Consider the following 16992-nt stretch of genomic DNA (forward strand, 5'->3'; position numbering starts at 1 on the left):
ACTGGTAAGCCAAAAATCCGATTCGTACAAGTGCACTGCGCCGCATGCGGATAGGATGCAGGCGTTTTAACGAGCGGGAAGCCCAGTAATGTGACTGCAGTAATTAGTGTAATGCGTTGGGAGCCCATATATAAGATTTTGCGAAGCAGTTTTTTTAATGAGAGTTAAGTATTAAGCAGCGTGAAATTCGGACATTTTGGAAAAAAGTTTAACGCAGTTTTTGGCATGACAAACTGGGAGGTCAACAAAAGGCATTTGCGTATGTTCCGAATCAGAATCTATGTTTGCGGTAGAACTTTAATTGTGTTGAATAATTTATGTTTTTATTAAGGGAAGTGACCCCGGTACATGAAGCTAAATTTGAATACATCCAAAAAAAGTTTTAATCTCCCGCACTCCCAAAGACTTTTTTTGAATCGGTTTATTGCGTTCTATTGCCAAATGATTTTTGTTTACAGCGATATGAAAACCGTGTGTGCGCGCACCATTCGGTTGAAGAGATATGAATAAAATATCCTTGTTGTTTTATTTATCTGTCAAAATGCACATCAACGAGCACCACTCACTATATAGATCACATAAAGAAAATATTTTGTCCCAGTTAACATGAGAAGGGACTGGGCACAAAATATAATCGAAGAATTAAAACAAAAAGGCACCAGAAGTCTCGCTATCGACCGATCGTTTTTCCAAAGAATCCTTTGGAAACCTAAAGATCCTTTTGACAAGAAACCAAGCTTCCATCTTTCCATATTTAAATGTACGAGTATATTCAAAATTTTAAAGTCCGCTTTAGAAGTAAAAAATGACTCCGTGCCAAAATGATCTTCATGCTTATTTGCATTTTTTCGCAAAGTGTGAAGGAGATTGGTACCTAATGAAACCTTTATTACACCTTGCTTTTAAACTTTGTATTTTTCTTGCAGCCATAACTCCCGGTCGGATGTTGCGCGCCCAAATGGTTTTTACGCCAATTCTCACATCTTATTTAACAACATGCGCTTGTAAAATAATGCAACCAGGTGTTAAGGCGGGAAATTAATTGTTTCCGTGCAAGTAACCGAATTCGGCACCATTTGCCAGGTGATATATTTTCTTTAGTAAAACCCCGGGTTCCTATATCTCCACGAGGAGACCGAAGATACTGATGCTCAAGCTGTTAAACAAGTTGGTAGGTACAACTTTCCAAACGAACAGAAATTAAAATCCAGCCCTGCAAGGGCCAGAAACAACACGGCAGCCAGCAACGGCATTATAGTGGCTGCTGCGGTATCGAAGCGTCACTTTGCGATGAACGTCCGTAACGGGCAGGATTCAGAAGTTGCAGTACCATCGCAGTTAATTTTAATGCGTCGGGCAACTAAAGATCGCTGCGCAGCGATATGCTTCGTCCATGACGTATCAACTGAGTCACTTTGTATAGGCCCGCAAAAGCACGGCAGCCATTAATGGCCTTGTAGCAATGAAATGGCGGACGCCATAGCGCTATTTTGTTACGATTTTTTTCTACCAGAAATCCTATCTGCAACGGAAAGAAACCTAAAACTACGGTACCGCTGTATATGCACGCTTCGTCGCGGCAACAAACGACAACGTCGTAGACCCGGGCTGCGGTAAGGGCGTCATAGTTATTTTTCCCTTACCAGCTTCCGTAACGAGCTTTCGTAACGGCCTCAACCTAGACATTCGCTACGCTTCGGTCGATTATTACTTCGACTTTTTCACATAGTTATCATTACACGATGGGCTAGTACTAGAAGTATCTTTGATGAACTACATAGCAATATTGATAAATCGTTGTCAAGGTACGATAAAAGTTACTTTTAGCATACCACGAAAAAATTCCTAGTGTGCCTTGCAGATGGAATCTGAATCGGTAATAGTAGGTGATACTGCAGACAATTGACCCATACGCATTGTGGTTTTATGGAAAAATCGCACTAAAGTTAGGGCGGCCCACTGACGATATGCTACCCGCTATTTTGCAGACGTTTTGCTGACCGGCAAAATATTTACCGACAATTCGTTGAGCGCTGACATTTTGCTGACAACACTCTGATGCCCGACAAAACAGCTTCCCCAAACCCAGTAAAAATTCTTTGAGATCTAAAATCAAATAACACCTAAGCAAAAATAAGAAAGTATGAGAAACATAAAAAAAACCTTATGTTACATACACCACCGGGATTACAAGAACTAAACCTGGGCAAACTGGTAATTCTATAAAACATGAGCACCGACGGAAGCACTTTGAGCCCTAAGCAACAAGCTATCCAGTAAACACGCACCGGTAGTTGAGAAACCCAGGAACCTGACCGATGGTCGGCCAACAAAATAGTTTCCGCAAAACGTCCCGCAGTGAAATTGTAGAAAAGCGAACTTAGGTAGCAATCTATCGGTTAGCAACTCGTGGTAGTTAACAACATTGTCGTACAGCAAATTGTCGGAAAGCAAAACGAAAATTAGTAAGAAAAGCGACTTGTTAACCTGAGCTGCGCGAAACACTGAAGCTAGCCATTGTCATCTCCAGTTTGTTATCGCAATCTATATGGTGGCACGCCGGCCGTATGAACTGTTTTTATCTGCGCTTAAGAAGACAAATAAAAATTTTATTAGTTCTCCAGCAGCGCGTTTTTCAAAGGCTGTACGTAAGTTCAGCTGCTTCTGAGCTAGGTCTGGCATCAGCCACTGCATCCGTAAACTGTATAGCAAGAAAAATTTTATAACGTTTTGACAATCATAACACATTGACACTGTTCTGCGTTCGAAATTTTGCGAACACAGCGATTAGCAGCTTTTGTTGCAAATTGCAGAAAATCACTTGTTACGAAACGCCAAAAAAATTAACAACAATGCAAAGATATTAAGGTTAGGCCAACTAAACCATTGCTCATTACAATTTTTCAGTACTTCCATTTTAGGATGGCTGCTGTACCCAATGGAAGAAATGCCCCTGCGGATCGAAATGTGGCTACTTTTCCTTGAAGGTGCGCATGGTTCCTCCAACAGGCCGGTTATTTTCCGCTAAACAATTCGAGAGATAATCGTTCCGACGCACTGCCATTCGGTGAATGAAAAAAAACTGCCTGGTTTTAGTCATCGCATTTAACTGCTTCTTGTACTTGGCCAACCAAGAAAACGTCTGCTCGGCAGCCATGGTATTTCGTTCAGTGAGAGTAGGATGGCTCGCTGAGTACTTATTGGGATGGTATTTTTCTTTACATTTAGGATCCTTGTGGTTCTGAATGTGCAACCCATCCACGATTTTGGATACACGACTCCACAGTTGATCGAAGGGCTCGGGGAAAGGCAAAGGCTCACCTGCAGCTTTCAGTCGGTTAAGTTGACAGATGTTATCATAACATACAAAGATGTTTCCCCACTATTCCGGCGCAACTTTTTGCAGCAACTCATAGAGTGCGCTGACAATAAAAAGGTACACCTGCCCAAGACTTTCAGCTCTGGAAAAAAACGCATGTCATTCGCAATACTGCTTTCGTATCATACAGCAATTATTTGTCCCCTGCAATTTATTAATTGCTACCAGAACGCTAGCACAAACAGTAGTAGAAAAGCAAAAAAAAAACATTAAGCTTTTCTTCGTTGTATCATATTCTTCTTCATTCTGTCCCAGCATTTCTTCAAATGAAACAACGGTAGATTTGATTTCGGTAAATGACTATTCTTCGTTTCGCGAGAATGGGCAGGTAATTCTAGTTGCTGTGTTGTGGTAATGCGCAACCGTGCAAACTGCTGTTATTTGCGGATGGAATGCAGTCATTGTACTGATGCCGAGCCAGTGCAAAGACGCCGTTGCAATGCGATTTTGTCTGTAAACTTCCGTGAAATTCAGGACGATAATTTGCAGTAATAGGAATATTTGCAGAGCGTGTGATGAGTTCATTTTTCTAGAATGTATTTGCGCGCTCGGATTAATGTTTCAAAAAGGCAACGCTTTTTCAGACGAACTTCCAGTTAGTTGGTCGGTGACTTTTATTTAGCGTCGGGATGTCCATTAAACTAATTGTCCGTCGCCTGGCAAGATGACCTTTCGGCGATATGTTTGCGGCTAAATGTTCTGCGACAAATCGTAATTGGCGAAATGTCGTGGTGCCCTCGTTCAACGCAGTGTGCCAACAGGATCATGAGCTAGTGTACCTGTAGATGGGAGCAAAGCTGAAAATATGTCCCGTTGGTCCAACAAGAAACAGATAACCGCGACTGTACAAATGCCCGCGCTGATTCTCTCCTTTCTCTTTTCTGCAACCGAGCTTGGGGTCAGACTTTCGACAGGCAATGTCTTCAGGCTCAGCATCTACTTCCCCGCTTAGAATCGAGTCGATGTCGATTCTTGCTTTAGTCTGCAGAGCCCTGGAAACTCCTGCAACAATCGAAGACTGGCGGCACCAACCTTACAAAGTATATATAGACTTGAATATCTTTCTTGACTTAAGCGACAACTGTGCGTCGAGCAATCACATTTTACAGATCCAAAAGCGAACAAGACGTAGCAAAAATAAATGCACAGCACCACTTGAAGTGCTCTGTACGAGGAGATAACCAATCGATAGTGGATTCGTTATTTTACGACAGGCTGACGAAAGTGCCTATCTACGGCAGACGTATCTACAGCATCAGCATACTAACATCCACGATTGATTATTAGTTTACTGTCACCAGTGGATAGCACAATCGACAACGAATACTGTATATGCAGTCTGCACAGAATAGCCACAAGTACAGCTATCCACGCATGGCCACGATTAATGAATGGCCACTATCCACTATCAATGAAAAATTCCGCCTAAATACCCATTTGTATCCAGAAAATAACCTCAGCAGTTCTTTACCTGCCATATGAATAGTGATTCGATCGGTTTCCGTTCCGCTTTCTTTATCAAAGATACGGTGTTTCAGACAAAACAGGGACCTGCCACATGGCGAATGCGTGCAAACTTGAGGAAAGTTAATCAAAGAAATTCCTTCAACGAAATTCTGAAAAAGCCAAATCATGAATTCGAGGTCATGAATATTTAATAATCATTAGAGACACGGCGACTTTAATGTAAACATTGATGAGGTTAAGTCAGTTTCATATATTAGCTAACCACTTGTACGTTCTAGTCTGGCGGTAGATAGTTATTCATAAATCACGAAAAACAATGACAGTTCGTGTAAACGCTTACATACAACGATGGGGCTGGAAACTATTTTATAATGCTGATATAGTTTAGCAGCAACACTATGATCGGTAAATAGACCTAATAAGGAAGATCTACTGAATTGTATAACACACCCAGCGGCTACTTACCCGCACTTCTGCTATACAATGCCGGAACACGATTTTCCAAAGTCCGTCCATAATAAACAGTCTTCCACACCCTTTGGCTACGCACTCGCCAGAACAGCGGTGTTCGTATGTGCTTGCGAAGATCTCGTCCATACGCTTGTCCAAATATTGCAAAACACTTCTCTGCTCTTCAAACTGGAAGGTGATCTTCTGCTCTCTGATGTCGCATTCAATCTCGTGTCGCAGGAAAATAACCGCCACGGTTTTTCGCGAGAACACTGAGACGAAACAAGACACACTCAACGCTTTTAAACTGGCCTGAAACTGTCTTGTATTAATTGAGACACTTATGACTCACATTTATTCCAACCATATGTGTACTTCATAGTTTCCGCGATTCCGTCGTAAGTTGCGTGATTAAAAAATCTAAATAATAAGTACTGTACAATTAGCAAAGCTGGAGACAACGTAGCCGAAGCATACATGTTATTCACGATTTCTTGGGCAAATTTCCTGCAGACGTAAATGTCCTGAGAGACATCAATGAACGGCTGCTCCACATCGTAAAAGGAATATGTAGAAGTCTGTCGGTTCGACCATGTGCATGGAGAGTAGCGGGACTCACAACCCCGGCATCTCAGAGTAACAGCCAACCCCTGAATAACCTTTCCAGCGCCGCAAAATATTGTAACCTAATAAATAATCAAATTTTTCTCCATAATCAGCTGAAATACACAATTGATGAATTCTGCAATATCGGTTTTTAAATAACAGACAATCATATCTGTAATTTTAATTTACCGTTGAAATTTATGAAGCAAAAGGTAAAGAATCTAGAAAACTCGGCATCTTTGATGCAAAAATAATGTAAATTAGACGCTATAAAGTAGGTTTTTTTGGGAAGAAAACGCAAAATGCCCCGTGGACTACTGTGCTAGATGAATGAATACCCGAACTGCTACTGCACTAGGAAGGTTCACTCGCTTTTGGCGGGCACTGCATGACCAAAGGCTCCAAAGCGTAGCATGATTCTAATTATGGCAGATAATACACATCAGGTTGTTGGCAGTATAAGTCCATTATATGATGTTTACAGTTATCGATGCAGAACTATTAGCACTACTTTATCTTTTGCAGAGCTGCCGCAGATTAATAATTTGATGAAAAGTAATTTTAGCGAAAATAGGCAATTAGTAAAAAATGCGGCAGTTTACAATAGCCGTCTCGTATACGGACGACGGAACAGCCATTGCTATAATTCTGACCATTGGTATTGCTACTGCCGCATTTTAACAAGTAACCGCTGCGTTAACTTACCCACGAAATGCGCTATTTACATACTATCTTCTACCACATAGCAAAGCGCCCATAACTTCCATACCTTAGTTGGATTACGGTGCCATGCCAAAACTCTTGGCATTCCTTTATTAGGTCCCTTTTTCCACGCACAACCTTTTAAACAATGGGTTACTGGGGGACACAGCACTTCGAGCGGAGCAACGAAAGGATCGCCTGTTAGAAAATCGGGCGAGTAAGATCCGAAATCTTTTAAAAACATCTCTCCCAATGTCGTCGACATCCCCATCATTTCGGATAAAATCTGGAAAAATAAGTCAATCCCTAGTTCACACGCTCAACACGGTAGTACGTAAATTTTCTGATTTTAGTTTTGCTTCATTACAATCTGATTACCGATATATTGCTAATTCACAGAACCTCCTTAATCGACAAACTACTTACCGACGAACACAATGCTTTTCAACTACTGTATTTGCTGCCCGACTATTCACAGAAATGCGACTAGTGTATTTTGCTGCCCCACGCTTTACAGAAAACATTTTACTGATAGATAGTTTCACCTTTAGTTAATTATTTTTTGTGCTTTTTTCATGACTTGACGCAGTAAATCCGCTACCGACTGCTGTGCAACTGGTTGTACACTTAAACCTTTTGGGAGTACCCTACCGGTCTGTACTCGTGTTTATAATCAGAATCCACTAACGTCCGACCGCCAAATGAAAAACTGTAAATTTGTAGATTTACTAACTCCTCGCATAAAAATTAATAATTCACCATCAACATGTTCTCCAGCAATGATGCCCTGCTGACAGCAGATAAAGTGTTAGACTGATTACATTGCAATGCCAAGCGGACCGGCTTCACCGCGGTCGATGGTAGTGTACAGACGAGATGAAGGAGTGCGTAACAACGATGCATCATGCGTCTGCTAGGAGCAGTCGTAGCATCCTAGACACGACACGCAGTGTTTTCCGGTGCCGTCGTTTGCAATAAAAACAATCACGATAAAGCAATAAAAATCGAACAAACATGGTTTTAATAGCGAGCGAAAAATATCTTGGCGTGGCTGAACGAACTATCTAGAGCGGTTGAATGATGATTACGTACAGAGAACTAAATGAGAATTTGACGAATTCTGTACCTTTGGCCTTGGTGCTGACGGCAGCCCCAGAAAATCTTTCATATAAAAAAAACTTTTACTTTTCATGTATTTGCAGAAACAGTAACCATCGCATAGCCTAATTAATGAGGCATGTCCACATTGAAGCTAGAAATAGCGAAATAACAATTTCAATAGCCTAATGCATCTTCATTATTTGTAACTATTTAATCAAACTGGAGCACCAGACACAAAAACAATTTCAAATTTTAAAGCTGGCACAACAAGATTTCCTCCTAATAATAGTAGCAAGCGACTCACCTTCAACCGTCGGAAGTACGGTAAAGTTACTGGTACTGCGGCGGAACAAATCTTGAGCCGCTCAACATTTTTGAGGCCGTACTTTTCAACCATAAAAGAAGATGCCTCACGAGAGTTCGTTTCAAGCTTTATTCTTTTGGCCATTTCGTTGAAAAACTTGCAAGTGGAAATAACAAATTTGCGTTTACTACCTACGACCAAAGAAATCTGCGAAAGAAGCAAGATCAGAACGAAGATGATCAGACAAAAGCCGTAGAGCGCGAAAGATGAAATAAGCCGACAACCTTTGTGATGCCGCCGCTGTACCGATGCCGCGCACGGCAGCGCATTCGGCATGCTAACACGGGTAAACCGGGTAGGCCATAAGCAAGACCATCATTTTAACGACGTGTTGCTGGTGATTGGGACGTTTGCGGACCGTCCTAATAATTTCTAAAAAAGACGTGCTGCTCACTGCATTGTTACGTAAAATAAAATTTTCGTTTTTATTTGATCGAACTACTTCTTTCTCTAATCGGCACAGCTTATCTCTGCCCAAAGATGGATTTATCGGTAAACTATACGCTTTTCCCCCTTTTACTCAATTAGCCAACATCTTTATTGGTTACAGACGACCGGCTGTTACACGTTTGATGTGGACAAGGGAAAGACCTTCAAAGTGGCAACACCGAGAGAGCAGGATGACGGCCGCAGGGAAGTTCTAAGCTGCGCAATTGAAATCCAAGCGATTATCTGTGGTGATGAAAGTGATACGGACGCCGGATACCTTGTAGACGTGGATTGCGATCAATTCGGAAAATAGTGAGTTTACTATAATAGCACACTAAATGTCGCAAGTCACGGATGCGCTGTCTTTCCTCGATATTAGTCACAAATTTTTATTCCAACTGCAGCAGTAACATCGAAGGCTGCCCAGACTTTAAAACAAACTTCCACTGCTGACGCGCGCAGTATGGGAACAAGGCTATCTAAAAAACATTCACTGCACAGCTGATACGGCGGTTTTATAAAACTAAAACATTATTGGGTTTCGCTTCGTAAAAAATTGCAGTACTGCTAGTGGTAATGTAGTTGTAAACCCCTACCCAGCATCGCTAAATGAAGCACACATTTTATGAACTAAGGTCTAGCATAATATTAAAACCGCTTTTCAAACACTGTGCTGTTTATTAGGTCTTATATATCGTCATTATCAAATCTGTGGCACGCACCACAATAAGGGCAACCCTGAAGTTGTCGCAAGACGCGCCGTAGTTATTAGGCCGTAAATATCCTTCCTATTAAACTCATAATTAGACAATTTTTAAAAATGCTGTGGTGAATACTACCAAAGAGTTGCATACATGTTCTGAGATGTCGCACGCAAGCTGTGCAACTACATCCTGTAGACCCGAGAACTACACCAACAAAACGCGTTCAGATTTGATGAAGCAGGGTGCGTTCTTGTTTCGGAAATAATGGCCTGTCCCGAAATTTATCGCGTAAAAAATAGCACCCCTAAAAATGGTGCTGGGGAGAGGCGGCTCACGTACAGCGACAAGTCTTCCAAAGTATTTCAACACTTTGCGCCGTGGTGCAGTGGTGCTGCCTACGCGGGTCTATCGACGTAGCAGGGATTCGATTCCCCCATCGGTGCACTTTTCAGTCGTTTCTTGGTTTTCTTCGATTTGCGCCCTGCTTAGTGTGCCATCTCCGCAAAACAAGCGCACCTGCACCAGGGCGTTATAGTTCGAAGTATTTGCCGCCAGGTGCCAGAAATTAGGTATTTACGTGCGTTCATACGATTGGTCGTAAAGACTCGTAATAATCATTTGCTGATTTGCATGACGCTGGGCTTGAAAAGAAAATATGTACAAAGTGTGAAGATGAAAGTTTCAGGTAAAAATACCTGGGAACTTTAAACCAGAAAGAACGGGCTGAGGTTGCATTCTCGAGCAGCTATTTATAGAGTTTTCCAAACGCTCTTTTTGCATAACTGAAATTTTTTTGATAGTAAACTTAAGAATTTTCCGCTTTAGTGATTTATTTTCCGTTACTTTACTTTTATCGGAATGTACCATCGGGTACATCCACTTGGCAGTATGGGCACTCATAAACTGTAGCAGAAAGGTCATCGGAAGACCGCTATAGCGTTCCGATTTTCAAGCAGCAAACAGCTGGCGTAATTTACGAATGGCGAAGTACCAATGTGGCAAGAAGCGAGACTGTTGGAGTACGATTTGCTCTTGATAGCTCATGGGCGCTGAGGCATTCTTTGAGTTACACTATCGTTCGTGTTTTTTCTATCTAGATGGTGACGAGATACTAACCAGTTCCGTTACGTATTTTAGCAAAGGATTTCTCTCCATCACCGCTTGGAACTCAGCAGAAAGTCTGAAGACGGCTTTGAAGAAAGGCTGCAAAGGCTTGCCTGCGATATTCTGCAAAATGAGCCAAAATGACCTTCAAGAATACGGCAAATTTCTGACAAGCGATTATATTCAGTAAGTAGCTGTCTTTAAAAAACCTTTTAGGCGTATTATATGAAACACAAAAGATATGTAATCGTTAAATCTTCACTGCACACTTCTGTTCTAAACCAATATCGTGTTGAAATGAAGCGTTAATAGCGTTGATGAACCGATATTACAGAAATATGTTTTTTCTTTAGGAAAGCCAAAGAACGCGGTGACCCGCTTGTCCGAAAAAGAGTAATCCGCCATGGCCGGCAAGCGGACGGGGATACTGTGGTTTTCGGCCCGGAAACTGCATTTCGTAAAACTGAAGTGGGCGACTTCCAACGCGTCGACCTTTCCGCAACGGAATTCGTTTGGGTTCCTGGATCGCTGCCTGAGCTGTCTGTCCCTAAAACTTTACCGCCTGATTATGACGCTCTGTCGTTCCTGTCATCTTTACTGCCAGAGAAAACAATGCTTGGGCTCTGCATGGCACTAGGTAAGACCCAAAAGAAGCGAAGAGCAACAATAATTCTCATGTAATTGAATTTATTTGGATGTAATTTTTTCAAATTAAAATTTTCTTGGAGAAATTGTCGGTGAGCCATCAAATTACGGAGAACTGATTTTTGCTGTGCCGCACAAATGGAAAATACACTGGTTTTATTTTTTAAATTTTTCTACGAATTTTTTTAAAACCGAAGATGTAGCAAAATTAACGTTGACAAATACGTTCCCTTTGGCAACTTGACGCAAGTTCAGTCCAACTGATCTTTCTCTACATCTGCTCGGCATGCCATTCTACGATATAATACACAATGAAAATGCAGCGCGTTACAAAAAGCATTTAATGCGCTTGCCAAAGTATAGTGCGCGTTGCGCCCTGTGCAGTACTTGCTATCGACATCGCAAAGCAACGGTGGCAAGTTTAACCTCTCCCGTGAAAGGACGAAGGTGCTATTAAACGTACCCGCACCCATGAAGATACAGATACAGCACCTTAACGTTATAAAGCCAGTATACTGCATTGTGCATACTGTAGTGCAATCAGGGGCGCTTATGCTTGTACGGTACTTCACGTTCTACTTATAGCATTTATGCTCTCACTGAAAATCAATGGTTTTGCACTGTTGGAAAAATTATGACTTAGCGAAAAATGAATTTACATGGCGCTTTTTGTGCCAGCTGATCTTTAATTTGTACGTTTTTGAGAGTTTATAAAACGTAGCTGCTGCTTTGCCTCCACGTTTCTTGCCATCCACGGCCGGTTTGAGCAAAGAATTCGTTTATTTCTTTGATAAAAGGGTGAACACGTTAAGCTGTCGCATGCCGATGTAATATTGTACTACATAATTCACGCACCAGTATTAAGTCTGCCAACGCATAGCAGTTGACGCAGGCGAAAGGTTTTCGTCAGTTTTAAAAATCGCTATTCCGTACTCTTAATCATGCATTTTCAGGGGGCGCTTATGCTGGTTTTCATTACGACGTTACCATTGCAAATTTCAAGCGAATGCCGGTACTGTTCTTGTATGGAGACACAAACTGCGGGAAATCGTTTGTTGCCAGTATGGTGTTGGAAATGTTTGCGCAAGGCGCATCTCAACTGTGCGACTTAAAAAGTACTACCGTAGCGGCACTGAGAGACTTCATCACAACACAAAACCTTCCGGTTGTGATACACGATCCAGTCGGCCCAGAAATTGTGAAGGCAGCAATCGAAGACACCTACGAGAAGAAAGCGTTAGCGAATTACACAGAACGGAAATATCCGCGGACTTCGGCAATTATTACGCTGAACTCTGATGCACTGGCAGACTTTCGTAACTTTGACGGGTGGGTTGTATCAGGTTTTACCTGTTTGTTATACAGTTAGAATAAACGAGACAATTCCACAGCATCCGAGGCATATCGCGCGGGAGTCTTGTGTCTTTCTCGGAGCAAATTGCGGAACGCAGTGCCTCGATTCAGGACAAGAGTTCGTTCAGCTTCCTGTCGCAGCATGCGGAGAAACTGTACGTATGCCGCGATACTGAGATTGCGGCAGTCGCGCGTTACAGTGACTCAATCTTCCCCGAAGTTATTGAAATGTTGACGAAATACGGCATGGGTCAGTCAAAGCAGCGAATTGGTTTCAACGTATCCTTGATTTATGGATACACTTGCACGGTAAGCGCTTACGGATTCCCCGACACACGCACACTAGCCCACACACGACTACCAATGACTTCGATCGTTTTCATTTCGGCCACCCTCATTTCGGCCAAAGCATTCGGCCGTCATTCACTTCGGCCGCAGCACACATCGCCGACGTCCACTTCGGCTAGCGTACTCTTCGGCCGTCATTCTACAAGCGTAAGATCTTAACCTTGACGCAAAATCTCGATACAAGTCAGATGTACTAAAAAAGAACCGCGTCAACCTTCAAGACAAAAAATACACATTCCAAACCGAGCTTAACTGAACAAAGTGCCTAGTGAAAACCGCTTATGCATATTTCAGCATTAGGACTGGCTCAATCCGTACCAAGATCACGTTGCGCAGCGCGTTGCGTTTCCGACAAAATTATCCGCCGCAACAAGACGGCAGTACTGCTCTTCGTAGCGCCCGACAAAGCATCTGCAAACGCCGCAACGTGCAGCAACGGGCCGCAACCGTGCTAGCCCGTATGCTGCACTGGTCTGCTGCAACGCCGCAACAGCCGCAACACGGCTTATAAGCCGCAACGTGCAGCAACGGGCCGCAACAGTGCTAGCCCGTATGCTGCACTGGGTTTTTGCAACGCCGCAACACGGTTTATAAGCCGCAACGTTCAGCAACGGGCCGCGACAGTGCTAGCCCGTATGCTGCCCTGGGTTGCTGCAACGCCGCAACAGCCGCAACACGGCTTATAAGCCGCAACATGCAGCAACACGGTTTATAAGCCGCAACGTGCAGCAACGGGCCGCAACAGTGCCAGCCCGTATGTGCTGCAACGCCGCAACAGCCGCAGCACGGCTTATAAGCCGCAACATGCAGCAACACGGTTTATAAGCCGCAACGTTCAGCAACGGGCCGCGACAGTGCTAGCCCGTATGCTGCCCTGGGTTGCTGCAACGCCGCAACAGCCGCAACACGGCTTATAAGCCGCAACATGCAGCAACACGGTTTATAAGCCGCAACGTGCAGCAACGGGCCGCAACAGTGCCAGCCCGTATGTGCTGCAACGCCGCAACAGCCGCAGCACGGCTTATAAGCCGCAACGTGCAGCAACGGGCCACTACAGTGCTAGACCGTATGCTGCACTGGGCTGCTGCAACGCCGCAACGTGTCTTATTAACTGAACATGGTGTGCATCCAGATTCCCAATTGGCCCTAAGGGTTTGATTGGGCAATCAACACTTTTCCTGTATCGCGCTTGCGCACTCCAACCTTCAGCCTAGATTAATCAGGAAACAATGGTACTCATCGGTTTCGTTTTTTCCGTTGCGGTAGGTTGAAAGACTGTGGTGTCAGGTTGTACGCAAAATGTAAAGAATTCATTTCTCAACATTTTCGTATTCAAAGGGTCAAAGAAAATTTCATGGGGAATTTAGTAGTCGGTGGAAGGAAATTGCATCCTGTGTATTGTATAGCGGTTGCTCCACAGTGCGTGATGCAAGCACATAAAACGCGCCATTGTAAACTGTTCTGCATATATCCCACGGTTCACTGTAAAAGTTTCCGCAACGGATTTGCCACCTGGATGCGTGCTCGATGTTATTTCTGGTGTTACAACCAGTCTGATAAATAAGGCCCACTAATCTAATACCTTCCAATGTACCAGGTAGCATCGTCAAGTGCCTCCAGTGTACTGTGACAATCTACCTTTATTTTACTGTCCTGCGGCAGATTTCTCGCTTGCGTTCGACACCTGCCTTAGCGGCTTTACCTGGGTGGCACTCTCGTAACCGCTCCATTCCGCACATAGTTATGATGCAGTAACTTCTTCGCGGTTAACATGTCATCCTCTGCACATGGAAAAAGGGACAGCGGAGGACTCAGTAACGACGGTTAACCAATATTAATCTAAATGTTGTCGAAGTTTACTGTGGAAGTTATCCACATCAACTCCTCTTCTAGGGTACTGTCTAATTGTCTGTGAGAAACTGTTAAGCAGACAATGCGAAGTATACAGACTATGCTCCTCGGCTGGACTAAAATTTTGCACGTGTCCTCAGTTCTCCCAGAAAGCGGAAATACAGAGTATTTACAGTTTTTATAGTATATGATTGTACGTACTGGTACACTGACGTACGAGTGCAGAGTATCTCGTGAATTGTTGTCGTGGGCTGTGAATAATGTGCCGTAGCAACGATCTACCTGTTGTCCGTTGTCGTCATATTGTTAAGCGATCATTTCTCTGGTTGGCTCCGTAGCGAGCAGTCGTATTAATAAAGTGCACATCGCTCACACCGCGCATATCTTTATAGTTTTGCAGGTTTTCTCGTAGACAGTGGATCAAAATTTAATGTCTATACAAGAGAAAATCAGGCTCATAGCCCGCTTACCCACGACACACAAGAGAAAATCAGGCTCATAGCCCGCTTACCAACGTCAAAGTGCAACTGGTAGCCACAATGCACAGAAACTGCTGACTAAAATAACTAAAGTCGTAAGCTAAATAAAACGTACATTTTTTCTTTAAAAACCGCTGCAGTTATCTGCAGTTACCTTGTCCGATTGATTCGTTACTTTCAAACAAACTGTTGTCTATTTGCAGGACTGACACTTAAACGCTCTCTCTTTTGCGTCTGTTAACCTGCCCTTCACGTTTCCGCACTTCAAATGAAACACAAGTTTGCAAGCCGAGCAAGCGATCCCGGGGTCCTTCATTTCCAGCGCAAGCCCACACTTAGCGCACTAAACAAACAAAAATCACCTACAAGACTGGCAGCGAATGACATGCAATAAAATGTAATAAGACTGATTTGATTACCTTTGCGCCATCATCGTTTGAAACGATTTGCACTTTGTATTTACTGGCTCGTGTTGCTGGGGCAGATCCTACGAATGGAAAAAAACCACGATGCCGTTTGAGTAAGAACTCACCATTACACACAAAAATGCGGGAGACTCTTTATAATCACAGTGAACAGCAAGCGCAGATGCAGCTCTTATGAAAAGCATACGACTAATTTTAATAGGCTGACATTAATATACCTGTGTTGGCAAGCTTGCGCTTTTTGGCTTTGCCTTCCGGTTCGGCAATCTCTGAAATGATAAGTAATATTGTTTTTAAATTCAGCGCAGGGCATAAAATTCCAGTACTGTCCACTATGGTGATTTGCGTAAAGCGAACAATTTATGGAAAAGAAGTAAATTTCGGTTGCAGGCAATTAATGGAAGTAGTTTGTCACCTTCATCAGAAGACTCGTCCTCCAAAGATTTTGGTTCCTTATTGAGACGACAAATGCCGCTGTCCTTTGTGGTTTCGGGCGATGCAATCCGTTCGCCCGGCGGGACACGCCCACCCGCTGAACACTGCTCCGTCACACCAGTGTTGTCGACTGAAACGGAAATCGACGGCGCGATGTTGGTGCCGATACCCAACTCAGTCATCCCTCCTGGATTGGCGCTGGTTGAATTGGATACAACAAGGTTGCTCTGCTGGTTAGTAGCAGAGGCCGGAGGCTTTGCGTTCGTAGGGTCTGACTGGTCTGGACCGGTAGCGGCCGTGCCCGAGATACCTTAGTGTCAAAATAAGATTGTTTTGAAGGGTAACTTCATTGTTACATGACAGCATCACCTTGCAATGTGCTCCTTACAGAAGCAAAGAGATTACTAATATTATCTGAAACTAAGATTTCTTTTTATTTTTTGCTTTCTCGATTCATTATAAACTGTGATTTGGAAAATATAAACAAATTTGCTGATTTGGTTTCCCTTTTTAAAGTTGAAGGTAGGACGGTTCTGCGGGAAAGGAAAAAAGACAAGTGCAACAAATTTTGGAGAGTTATCTGTATGAGTAGGCAAGAGATGACTGCCACTTGCACACGGACAGCTCAAAAACTCGTTTAAATACATTAGGAGCCACATAAAAAAGCCCATTTCAGATCGGATTTAACGTTATTTGTCAAGACTCCAAAAAGATGCTTACTTTTATGTATGCAAGTAGCAGAACTTTCTTTTTTCCCAACCATTCGATACTCCTTTTTCGTACTGTTTTTCTGCGATTTTCGTTTTCATAAAGCGCTCCTCAAGAAGTGGTAGTTTGAAATTATTTTGTCAGTCCTTTCATGCGGGTTAGTTATGTACGTGTTTAGACGTGTACATGTACTTCAAGCATACGCTCACGATCTACAGCAAATTTACAGCAAAAATCTACAGCTAGCGGCACTTGTATGCTGCGTGTAGATAGCTAGTAGCGTTTCCAATACTGATGTTCGCTCAAAAATCAGATTAAAATTTAAAAAACCGAGCAATAAAAGACAGATTCAAAGACAAACTGTACAAAATAAGATACTATACTTAATAACTTTTCCTGTCTTTGTGAAACCAGTTACAGCAGTGCACTCGTAGATAAGGAG

At 43.0% G+C, this 16992-nt stretch overlaps 1 protein-coding gene and 1 long non-coding RNA gene across 2 annotated transcripts; one reads left to right on the plus strand and one right to left on the minus strand.

Annotated features, from left to right (window-relative positions):
- Positions 1 to 4929: 4929 nt before the first annotated feature.
- LOC129583133 (uncharacterized) lies at positions 4930 to 5801 on the minus strand. The gene is made up of 4 exons (XR_008689729.1): positions 5774 to 5801; positions 5649 to 5716; positions 5312 to 5568; positions 4930 to 4995 (listed from the first exon to the last, which is right to left on the minus strand). It is a non-coding gene; the product is annotated as an uncharacterized LOC129583133 (long non-coding RNA).
- A 4605-nt stretch (positions 5802 to 10406) lies between these two features.
- Positions 10407 to 15191, plus strand: LOC129582912 (uncharacterized). The gene is made up of 4 exons (XM_055474542.1): positions 10407 to 10492; positions 10660 to 10943; positions 11905 to 11963; positions 15186 to 15191. Exons 1-4 carry the CDS (start codon positions 10437 to 10439, stop codon positions 15189 to 15191), a joined length of 405 nt encoding a protein of 134 aa, XP_055330517.1. The 5' UTR covers positions 10407 to 10436.
- Positions 15192 to 16992: the final 1801 nt, after the last annotated feature.

Source organism: Paramacrobiotus metropolitanus, unplaced genomic scaffold (genome assembly GCF_019649055.1).
Source record: "Paramacrobiotus metropolitanus isolate TYO unplaced genomic scaffold, Prichtersi_v1.0 Parri_scaffold0000009, whole genome shotgun sequence".
Taxonomy (NCBI): Eukaryota; Metazoa; Tardigrada; class Eutardigrada; order Parachela; family Macrobiotidae; genus Paramacrobiotus; species Paramacrobiotus metropolitanus.

What these genes read in the sequence shown, in the direction of transcription:
- LOC129582912 (XM_055474542.1), top strand. Translation starts at nt 10,437, where the DNA reads ATGAGCCAAAATGACCTTCAAGAATACGGCAAATTTCTGACAAGCGAT. An exon ending in CTGACAAGCGATTATATTCA is followed by an intron (nt 10,493 to 10,659) that starts GTAAGTAGCTGT and finishes TTTTTTCTTTAG; the next exon opens with GAAAGCCAAAGAACGCGGTG. An exon ending in TGGGCTCTGCATGGCACTAG is followed by an intron (nt 10,944 to 11,904) that starts GTAAGACCCAAA and finishes ATGCATTTTCAG; the next exon opens with GGGGCGCTTATGCTGGTTTT.